The following is a 12,512-nucleotide window of genomic DNA, read 5'->3' on the forward strand; positions in this document are numbered from 1 at the left end:
GTGTGCCTGGTCTCAGGCCTATCCGAAGATCGGAAATAATGAGCTCTGAGCTCGTCAGAGACTGCAGCAGATTAAACAGTGAATTACAACCATGGCAAATAATCGTGGACCATGTCAGCACTTTATTCACCCAATACCCTCCCAAAAGACTACATGGCAACTCAACACAAACGTCAGTGTCGTGCCTAACGAGTATAGATAGTATTATACTCGTTGGTTGTGCCTGTGAGTGAAGTTTATTCCTCCACGCTACATACTGTAAGATGACACTGACGTTTGCGTTGAGTTGCCATGTAGTCTTTTGGGAGGGTGTTGGGTGAATAAAGTGCTAACATGGTCCACGATTATTTGCCATGATTGTATTGTATTCTAAATGCTAATGAAATTATTGACACATTTTAGATGCAGCCTTTCTAAAGATTTCAAGTCCCAAAGTGTATACTTTCAATTAATGTTTCTCTAGAGACAGAGATATCGCTGCACAGGTTGTGTCCCGCCTGAGAGAGCGGTCCCCGCAACACATACCCGGCCGCTCGCCACACTTAATTCTTATTTACCATTTTTTATCAAACAAAGCAAAAACCACGATAAGTGTATAGAGTATTTTTTACTCAGCATCACCCAAACTATCATATCCCTGAGTAAGTACCAAAACTCGTGAAACACCCTGTATGTAAATATATATACAGTAAAGTCCCGGGTTATGTCGGTCTCGAGTTAAGTCAAACTCGTAGTTACGTCAGTCCACTATAAGGCAATTTAAGATTTAAAAAATTAAAAATTTATAAATCATAAAGTGCGGGATTTATTGTTATTGTTGGTGGTTGCCTGCCACACCGCCCGCCCCACGCTTGAATACAATAACACCCTGCCTCAGTTCCACCACATCATCGCCCCTGGCAAGAGTGTTATCCTACTTCTGCGTTTACTGACTCAAGTTCTTAGTATCTTGTTAAATGGCACCAAAGAGAAAACTTCTTAGTGACAGCAGTGATGCTAAGGAAAGGAAAACCATTATGCTACAAGAAAAAGAGGACATAATTAAAAGACATGAGAAGGGAAACAGCAGCTGTGTGTGAGGGAGGGAAGAAGAAAATGGGAAGCCCGTTACCATGACAACGGGGAGGTTGACGACCTTGAGGGCTCGCACACCCATCACAACAACAACAACTCCGAAGCCTTCGCCTGGGCCACACGACACTCGCAGCTGACTTGCACCGTCTGCGCCTGTCTGCTGATCCCTATTGCCCTTTCCTATTGCATTTCCTGCCCCGCTGCCCACGCTTCTACTCCCACCGCACTGCACTACACTCCCAGCTGTCCGCCCTGTGGGTGTCACAACATTCGACCTGCCCACCCTCCTGGTGGCCTCAGGCGTCCACCCCTCTCGGCAACCTGCAGTCCTTCGCATTCGTGGCCCTAATCAACAACAAAAACAAGCTTGTGTTTCATATTTCTACATAGTTGTAAATAATATAACAATATAACCTTTAACTTACTTGAATGACCATAAACAATGATTGGTTGAAAACTCGATAATATGCTTTGGAATGTACGGAAACTCGAGTTACGTAAAAAAAATTGACTTACGTCATGTTTCAGGAACGCAACTCTGACGTAAACCGAGACCTTACTGTATATATATATATATATATATATATATATATATATATATATATATATATATATAGGCAACCCCCTTTAACGAAGGGGTTACGTTCCTAAAAACACTTCGTTATGCGAAACTTCGTTAAGCGAACTGATTATAACAAGTTTAACCCCTGATTTGAACTTCCATTGAGAGTAAGCAAAGCGAGAGTGCATCATAGTACAGTGAAAGGTTTAATGAAAGTAAAAATTATGAATTTAGGCAGTTTAAGTCATTATAATGTACACTAATGTATGTATGTACGTAACTTTATAATGTTGATGATCTTAAATTTATGAAGGGAGGGAGAGTGAAACGGGAAAGACACTAACCGGCAACCTGTGGAATGTAAACAAAGGACCCATCATTGTACCGCATACAAAACTTATGTACCACATTTCCACAAGGCTTTACATTTTATCCATAGTAAATTCACGAGTTCAGGTGTTCTTTTAGCTTCCAAGGAAGATACAGTCTCACCAGCCTTCTTAATAGAGTCTGCTGACTTAAAAACTAGTAGAGACAGTAGATGGAGTCAAGATAGTGGCAAGCAATGCTATAGTTTTCTCGCCTCTCATGTCTGTGAATAATATCCAGCTTCACTCGAAAGTAAGAGACTTCCTGGTCTTCTTAGGAACGCTAGGCCACATTGCAGGGCGTTTTGGTGGTAAGTTGAACAAGGGAAGATGAGCTGCTGCTGACGCTGTTATGTTTTGAACAGGGGAGTGAGTTGTGCGCATGTTGTTCACAAGAGGCTTGATCTTGATCTTGATCTTGATTCTACAGGTGTCCCAGGATTTCTCCTGAGGCAGGCCTTAGTATCGGCAGCTCCTGGTGTATTCAAAAGCCTGTCGGCTTGCGTGATACGGTGGGGCTTTCAACTTGGATAAAATTACCTGGATAAATTTGTTAAAACAAGTTTGGTGTTTGTTAAATGAGCAGATGGCAGTAAAATTAATCCTTCGTTGTAGCGAAATTTCGATGTGTGTACCTTCATTAAACAGGAGTTGCCTGTATATATATATATATATATATATATATATATACAGGTTGAACCTTCCTAACCCCTTCAGTACCATGACGTGTTTTCTTATTTATTCTGCTTACTATCTGGCAATTCTATAAAGCTTCAGAAACTCATGTGGGGATTAAAATGTGAAGACTGTGGCTATTAAACCTCTGACCCTTCTTAAACCCCTCCTAATGTCAATAGAGTCATCTAATCGCATACAAAACTAGTGGTAAAAATGCGTCTCAGTACTGAAGAGGTTAATCCAGTATTCTTTCATCCAGCAAAATGTTTGTTTGCCGGAATTTTTTAATTGGCCAAAGTAATTTGCTGGACGCGGCAGCGCTGTACTGTGTTTTGGAGCCTGGGCATTCTGGGTCAAATTTGGATCAGTACCATGCTACCACTCATTGCAAGCACCACCACCCCGAGGTGCATTTTTTTTTTTTTTTTTTTTTTCCCCTAATATTTGCCCCTAAACATGGCTTCCAAGCAACCAGGAAGTGATAGTGTTGTGTGTGAACCAAAGAAAAAGTGCAAATATATGACAATATCAGTGCAACAGAAAGTGGACCTTTGAGGAAGCTAGATAAAGGTGTTTCAGTGCAGACCCTATGCCAACAGTACAACATTGGCTCTTCAACTGTCTATGATATGAAAAAGCAGAAGAATCAACTTCTCAAGTCTTACAGTGAGTGAGAGAGCAAGAAGAACATGGAGGTTCATAGAACACTTAAGGAGGGTAAAAGCAGTGATTTAGACAGTGCTCTCATAAAGTGTATGAAGCTTTGGTGCACTGGTAACATCCCTGTGTCCGGCGAGATGATAATGGCGCAGGCAAAAATTTTCCATGCTTAACTTAATTTACGTGTTTTTTTATATACTTCTGCATGTATATTTTCATGTACAACTATCATATATCAAAACAATGTTACAGCTACACTTATATATATATATATATATATATATATATATATATATATATATATATATATATATATATATATATATATATATATATATATATATATATATATATATATATATATATATATATATATATATATATATATATATATATATATATATATATATATATATATATATATATATATATATATATATATATATATATATATATATATATATATATATATATATATATTATATATATATATATATATATATATATATAAAAATATATATATATATATATATATATATATATATATATATAAACACACACACACACACATATATATATATATATGAGACATATATATATATATATATATATATATATATATATATATATATATATATATATATATATATATATATATATATATATATATATATATATATATATATGTTATATATATATATATATATATATATATATATATATATATATATATATATATATATATATATATATATATATATATACACACACACACAAAGAGCAGAAACTAATGAAGGAAAAAGAGGCACTACATAGTGGTGTACGTACCACCTAAGACAAATGCATGGTCAGTACAGGAATATGAAGAAATGATAAGTGATACAGGAACATGTCTGGAAGAAATGTTGGGTGGCTGTGAACGAACTATAATGATGGGAGATTTTAATTGTAAAGAGGTGTGTTGGGAGGACTGGTCAATGGAAGGATCAGAGACAACATGGGAAATACACTATTGACACTGGCAATGGAAAATGTGTTAACTCAGTGGGTCAAAGAAGATACTAGGTTTGGAGGAGAGGGAGCATCGTCAAGACTGGACTTGGTCTTTAGTACAGAGCCAATGGTCATTGAGGAGATGAGGGTGGAGTGCCCTTTAGCAAAGAGTGATCATGCAGTTTTGGAGTTCAAGGTGATAGATGAAGAGAAATCTAGAAGAAATGAAGAATATAAAGTGGGAAGATGGAATTATGCCAAGACAGATTTTGGAAACCTAAAGAAATTCTTTCAAGAGACAAATTGGATGAAATTCAAGAGTGCTAAGGAGCAAATGAAAAGTGGAAGGAATTTATAAAATATACAAAGAAGGTGAGAAAAATTTGTACCAATAAGACAACATAGAGAAGTTGGAAAGCAGGACTGGTTTAACGATAGATGTGAAAAGGCTAGAACAAGAAAAGAGGATGCATGGAAGAGGTGGAGAAGGAAAAGACGGATTAAGCAGTGGGAAAGTTACAAAAGAGCAAGAAATGAATATGTGTTGATTAGAAGAGAAGAAAGAAAGAAACAAGAAAAGGATATAATTGATAAATGTAAAGACCAACCAAGGCTTTTTACAGACATGTGAACAACAACATCAAAAATAGAGAAAGTATTGAAAGTTTAGAAGTAAATGGAGTATGCAGTGAAGATCCCAGGAAATGGCAGAGGCTATGAATGGATGCTTTCGGAAGGTATTCACAAAGGAGACTGCTTTTGACAAACCACTGGTAATGGAACAGAAAGGGATTATGAAGGAGTTTCAAGTAACTGTGGAGGAGATCAAGAACATGATGGGGAGTTTAGAAGTGAGAAAAGCTGTGGGACCTGATGGGGTATCAGGATGGATTTTAAGAGAATGCAGGAGCAATTGGCAGAAAAAGTTTGTGAAGTAATTGATGCCTCATTAAGGGAAGGTGTAGTGCCCCAAGACTGGAAAAGAGCTAACATTGTCCCAATCTATAAATCAGGTAACAAGAGAGACCCATTGAACTATAGACCAGTGTCACTTACAAGTGTGGTAGCTAAGATGTGTGAGAGGGTGGTGAAGAATAGATGGACAGACTTCTTGGAGAAAAATGACATACTTTGTGAGTGTCAATTTGGTTTTAGAAAGGGCGTTCATGCACGACAAACCTGATATGTTACTATTCGAGGGTGATAGATGTAATACAGGAAAGAGATGGTTGGGCTGATGGAATATATCTGGATTTAAAAAAGGCCTTTGATAAGGTACCACACCAGAGACTGATCTGGAAACTTGAAATGGTAGGAGGAGTGCATGGCAGTTTACTAAAATGGATGGAAGACTTTTTGGTAGGAAGAGAAATGAGAACAATAATTAAGGACAGACCATCAGAATGGGGATTGGTGGAGAGTGGAGTTCCACAGGGATCAGTGTTGGCACCAGTAATGTTCGCAGTCTACATAAATGACATGGTGGATGGGGTGTCCAGTTATGTGAGCCTATTTGCAGACGATGCAAAATTGTTAAGAAAAGTGAGATGTGACAAAGATTGCGAACTACTCCAGGAAGACTTGGACAGAATATGGAAATGGAGCTGTACATGGCAAATGGAGTTCAACACGACAAAATGCAAGAAAATAGAGTTTGGCAAGAGTGAAAGAAGAATCAGGAGTATGTACAAGATAGGAAATGAAGACATAAAACCAGTCATGAAGAAAAAGACCTTGGGGTGACAATTACCAATGACCTATCGCCAGAGAGACATATAAACAAAACACACACACACACACACACACACACACACACACACAGTGATGATTGGCATGGTCTGAGCATGGAATAGTCGAGAGGGCATGGGAAAAACTAAAATGGCCACTTATAGGAGAGATGTGACTTCCACTCAGACCAAATTTCATTCATCCCTTCTAACTCCTAAATATACGGCATTATTCGATGTATGTCGCTATCTGACAACTCTGCAGCTCTAGTAGTCAAAGTAGATGATATGTTTCCTTAGTCAATGTTTGCCTGTGGATCATTTGCTTGAATCTGAATTTTCTTTCATTCCCCCTCACAGCCCCTTTTTGAGGATGTGTGAGCTTACTATTGTGCCTTGTTACTACATATTATGGCACCTTGGAAACTAATTGGTAAGGCCCAAATCTCAGTCATTTGTGCCTCAGTGAGGGAGAATAAGTCAAATCAAGAAATTGCCGTGAACACTGGCATGGCTCTCAGAATTGTTCAATATTGGACCAAAATTTATCGTGAAGGAGGAAGAGATGCTTCATCACCACCTTATAACCCTGAAGGGCGTAAGCGCAGTGTGACCCAGAGAACTTTGAACGTTATTCAAAGACAGCTTGAGGCCAACCTTCGCATATATAGCAAGGAACTTAAGACCAGGAACCCTCTTTACTGGCTGGGTGATTGAAAGATGTGTGCAGAGATCTGTGAAAGGCAACATGTGATACTAGAGTTGCCATGCAGTTTCAAAACCTTGCTTCATACAATGGTCACTGTAACAGTTGGCTTGCATTTTGTGTCTCAGCACAAAGATTGAGACTTAGGTAAGTGGCGTAGAGTACTTTGGTCAGATTAGGCAAGCTTTCAGGTTACAGACAACCAGAGAAACCGTGTGTACCGCAGACCCGGTAGTAACCCGTTACAATCCACACTACACAACACCCACATTAAAACCCAGATTCTTTGATGGTGTGCAGTTGTTTTTCTTACTATGGTCTTGGGAAATTAATGTTTTTGCCTAAGAATGTTCGTATGAACCAAAATAACTACTTTGACCTAATTCTGGATGAGTTAGATGAGTGTATGGAGAAGTGCAATGCTGATACCTTCATGCAAGATGGTACATCGTGCCATACGGCAAAGTTGATTGTTGACTGGTTTGATTTCTGCAATGTCAGCCTTTTAAAACCTTGGCCTGCAAATTTGCCAGACCTGAACCTTATAGAAAATCTCTGGGCATACATAAAGCTGAAGCTAAAGGAGAGAGATACCTCCCCACCCACACCTCCAAACCACTATTCAGGACATATGGGACAATATGGACACTCAGTATCTCCACCACTTGGGTGATTCACTTCCCAAGAGACTCAAAAAGGTCAAGAAGGCACGAGGGCACCCTATCAATTACTAGATTAGGTGAATACCCTCATTGAAACACATTTTGTGTCATTAATCTCTCTCACAGGATGTTACAGGTACCGCGCCTTCCGCTCTGACCAGCAGTGTATATATATGTAAATAGATAGATATAGATATAGATGTAACATTATTATTTCTTTTAGGCTGTCAACATGTCATTGGGTGTGACAGACGAGGCAGTGCAGTCTCAGGAGATATCCGAGGCAAAGTATGGCCTTGCAGTGACTCGTGTGCAGCAGGTGAAGAGAGAGCTGCAGCCCCAGCTTGAACATGCTGAGGCAGATGTGCAAACACTGCATGATATGAATCAGTACACCAATGGCACATTGGAGTATATCACTCTGTAAGATTCAATGTTTGTTGTAGAAATTTGAATATGTAAGCTTAATAACATTCCTACCTCACATTGTTTAGGAAATGGTAAAACAGAATTTGAGATCACTGATGTATTATAGAAAAGTTGCAATGTGATCAATTTTGTTGAAAGTGAAATGCAGACAAAGCAGAAATAATGAAATGTCTTTTATATGTAGTGCGTAATTTTTTGTCTTTTCATGTAAAGTCAAAATGTATTTTCAAGATATCCACCCAACCATCATCATTTGTGTTCACAGCCGCCTGCTTGACCTTAATATGGAGACTGTCTCAAATGATGCAGCAGCCTTGAAAGAAAGAGCAGTGCAGTCAAGAGAGGGTGCTGATGAAGCCATTCAGAGCATTACTGATGTGGAGAACCGGCTTCCCAAAGCTGAAGAAGATGCCCGTATCCTACTGAAGAATATGGCTGAAGGCAAGAGAGCCATCACTCTTGCATATGAATCAGGTGAGACTTTACTGTCCTGAATGACATCTCTTCATATGCAGGCTAAGAAAAGGCATTTGAAAATGCGTACCTAATTTTAAGGAACAGCACAGTAACTTTCTGTGAGATGCCATGAATTACTTTTCAGCCCTGCTATTTTTTCCTTACAAACTAATGTCTACAAAGCTGTAAATGATATTGATAATTTCTTTTAGATTACCAAAGATAACTTATCATCTTCACCATCCCTCACTCATGTTTTGTACTTGCTTGGTTCCTTAGGTATAATGCTAAACTCAAGGATCACAAAATTAGTGGTTTTGAAAGCACTGAAAATTCTCATTTGTTCCGACCTGTTAAGGGAAGTGTCTGGATAGGAATGATGTCACCATATTTTGGGTAAATATGCATGAATCACTGATTCTTGTGTTGTGAAGTGTTTACAACATGTAAGTCAGTTTTAGGCATTTAGTCCCCAAAATATGGGGAAACACTGTATTGAAAAGGAGAAAAAGAAAAGAAATAATAAGAATATTAATTTCATGCAGGACTCTAACCTCTGGTGCAGTGTTCAGTGGCAATGTGAAATACTGTACATGAAAAATTAACAATGATAGGTAGATCTAAATGAAAAAACAACAGGAAAGGTGTCAATTGTACAAAGATTGTATTGGAAGGGGAAGGGGATCATTAATATATGCATACACATTAAGAAAAAGACATGAGTTACCAGAAAAAATATTTTGTTTCCTATCATAAAACAGGCTCAATATTTGCAATGCAGTATGATGTCCTTCACAAACACATGCATTCACACACAATATATCTGGATTTAAAAAAGGCCTTTGATAAGGTACCACACCGGAGACTGATCTGGAAACTTGAAATGGTAGGAGGAGTGCATGGCAGTTTACTAAAATGGATGGAAGACTTTTTGGTAGGAAGAGAAATGAGAACAATAATTAAGGACAGACCATCAGAATGGGGCTTGGTGGAGAGTGGAGTTCCACAGGGATCAGTGTTGGCACCAGTAATGTTCGCGGTCTACATAAATGACATGGTGGATGGGGTGTCCAGTTATGTGAGCCTATTTGCAGACGATGCAAAATTGTTAAGAAAAGTGAGATGTGACAAAGATTGCGAACTACTCCAGGAAGACTTGGACAGAATATGGAAATGGAGCTGTACATGGCAAATGGAGTTCAACACGACAAAATGCAAGAAATTAGAGTTTGGCAAGAGTGAAAGAAGAATCAGGAGTATGTATAAGATAGGAAATGAAGACATAAAAACCAGTCATGAAGAAAAAGACCTTGGGGTGACAATTACCAATGACCTATCGCCAGAGAGACATATAAACAAAATAATTGGAGAAGTATTGAACTTATTGAGGAACATAAGAGTGGCGTCAGATATTTAGATGAAGAAATGATGAAGAAAATAATTACTGCAATGATAAGACCAAGGCTTGAATATGCAACAATACAGTGGGCTCCGAACTTAAAGAAACACATAAGGAAACTAGAGAAAGTACAGAGGGCTGCAACAAAAATGGTGCCTGACTTAAGAGATTTGACTTATGAAGACAGACTGAACAGAATGCAACTTCCGACCCTGGAAAACAGAAGAGAAAGGGGAGACCTGATAGCAATATACAGAGTGATGATTGGCATGGAAAAAATGGATAGGGAAGATCTGTGTATGTGGAATGAAAGAATGTCGAGAGGGCATGGGAAAAAACTAAAAATGGCCACTTATAGGAGAGATGTGAAAAAATATAGCTTCCCTCATAGAAGGGTGGAAGCATGGAATAGTTTAGACGTGGAAGTGGTCAACGCAAGGAATATTCATGATTTTAAGAAAAAGCTGGACATTAGTAGATATGGAGACGGGACAGTACGAGCATAGCTCTTTTCCCGTATGTTACAATTAGGTAAATACAATTAGGTAAATACAAAGAATTCCGCAAGGCTTTGAAGGAAAGAGTTAAGAGACGAGGAAAATGAAAAACGATTGGTGGATGAGAATGCGCATTTGAAGGTGGAGGTTGAAAAATACAAGAGACAGTTGGAGGAGAATATGGAGAGAGTAGTAAAGGAGAAAGATGACTTTAAGGAAATGATTAGTGAGCAGAATGAAAGGCTTGAAAGGGAATGGGAACTGAAGAAAACACAATGGACTGAGTCGAGGGAAGCAGAGATGGTTGGATTACAAGAAATAATTAAAGATCAGTTGAAGGAAGACAAAAAAGAAAGGTCCAAGGAACTGGTTAATGTAATGAAAAATAAGGAAACATTGATAAGGGAAATAGCAGAAAAGAAAAAGAGTGTGTTAATATTTGGGATGAAAGAACAAAATATAACATATAAGTCGAAGAGAATTAAGGAAGAATTGAAAACGGTAAGAGATCTGTTCAAAAATCTAAATGATGATGAAAAAAAAGACCTACAAGAAGAAGTGGAAGAGATCCATAGACTGGGTCCGTATAAGGAGGAGTGAACAGACCGATTAAAGTAGTACTGAAGTCACAACAATCTGGAGGATGTCCTATATAGAACATCAAAGTTAAGAGAGATAGAAGGTTGTAAAGAGGTGTTTGTGAGAAAGAATAGAAATGAGGAAGAGAGGAGAAGATATAAGGAATTGGTGGAAGAGGCGAGAAGGAAAAATGATGAGCGGTCTGAGGAGGAAAGAGAAAAGTTTTTTTGGAGAGTTATAGGAGAGAGAGTCAGAAAGTGGTATATGGAAAGAAGGAATACGGAGGAACCCCTAGAGGGAGCAGTGGGTGGACCGTAATGTATACTAATATAGATGGGATACTGTCAAGTAGATTGGAATTGCAAGACTATATGATAGTGGAGAAGCCTGATATCGTGTGTTTGACTGAGAAAAATTGCATGAAAAACAAAGATAAATTTGGATAATAAATATAATATATGGAGAAAGGATAGGGAGAGTAAAGGTGGAGGAGGAGTTATGATTATGACGAAGAAATAAATAAATGTGGATAAGGTTTGGTATGGGAAGAACAACGCAGAAGTGATAAGCATAAGGATAAAAAGTGATGGAAAAGAATTAATAATTATGGTGACCTATGTACCTCCTAAAACAAATTCTTGGACATTAAGAGAATACGACAATATGATCAAGGATACTTTACAGAGTTTGGAAAGTGTATTATCTGGAAAAGAAAGGTGATACTAGTAGGAGATTTTAATTGTAAGGAGGTGGATTGGGAAAATCTAGTAAGTGGTGTTGGAGAAGAAGCATGGGAGAGAGATTTCTTAATCTAATGATGGAAAATATGATGGAACAGAGGGTGAAGGAAAATACTAGATATAGAGGAGATGATGAACCGGCTAGACTGGATTTGGTGTTAACAAGAGAAGTGTACCTATATGGAGATATACAATACAAGTGTCCTTTGGGAAAGAGTGATCATGTGGTTATGGAAATGCAGATAGCAACAACACAGCGAAGGAAGGACGAGACATACAGGAGTGGTAGATTGAATTATAGAAAGATGGACACAGAAAGTTTGAAAAATTATTTCAGAAAATTAGATTGGGAGGAGATGTTACAAATCAGAGAAGTGCAAAAGAAATATGAGATTTTTATGAAATATTATAAAGAAGGAGTTATGAAATTTGTACCAAAGTATAAACCAAGAGAGGAAGGAAGAAAGGATTGTGTTAAGGCTAAGGAAAAGAGAGATGTGGCTCGGAAAAGATGGAAAAGAGCAGGAATATACTAAATAAGGAGAATTATAGAGTGGCAAGAAATGAGTATGTGAGGGTAAGGAGGGAGGAAGAAAAAAAATTTGAAAAAGATATTGTAGACAAGAGTAAGGAACACCCAAAATTGTTTTACAGGTTCATAAATGGTAAACTTAAAAAGAGAGAGTCCATTGAAAGACTAAAAGGAGAGCAAGGGATAGTAGATGACCCTAAGAATATAGCGAAATTGCTAAATAATAGGTTTCAGCAAGTATTTACTAAAGAAACAATGTTTGTAAAGCCACAGAATATACAAGGAAATGTGCAAATGGAGGACATTAAGATACCTAAAAAGGAGTTATATAAAATGTTGGAGGAACTTAAAGATGATAAAGCGATGGGACCAGATGAAGTTTCAGGAAAATTATTGAAGGAGTGTAGAGAAGAATTGATTGATCCATTATATGATATTATAAGGTGCTCA

General features: G+C 37.8%; 1 protein-coding gene across 1 annotated transcript in view; it reads left to right on the forward strand.

Annotated features, from left to right (window-relative positions):
- The window catches only part of LOC123519257 (laminin subunit alpha-like), a 235,179-nt gene that overhangs the window by 160,683 nt on the left and 61,984 nt on the right, over positions 1-12,512 (forward strand). The window contains exons 43-44 of the mRNA XM_045280389.1: positions 7,654-7,853; positions 8,125-8,333. Coding sequence (XP_045136324.1) covers positions 7,654-7,853; positions 8,125-8,333 — 409 coding nt within the window. The remainder of the gene's footprint in view (positions 1-7,653; positions 7,854-8,124; positions 8,334-12,512) is intronic.

This window comes from Portunus trituberculatus, chromosome 45 (assembly GCF_017591435.1).
Source record: "Portunus trituberculatus isolate SZX2019 chromosome 45, ASM1759143v1, whole genome shotgun sequence".
NCBI classification, from domain to species: Eukaryota; Metazoa; Arthropoda; class Malacostraca; order Decapoda; family Portunidae; genus Portunus; species Portunus trituberculatus.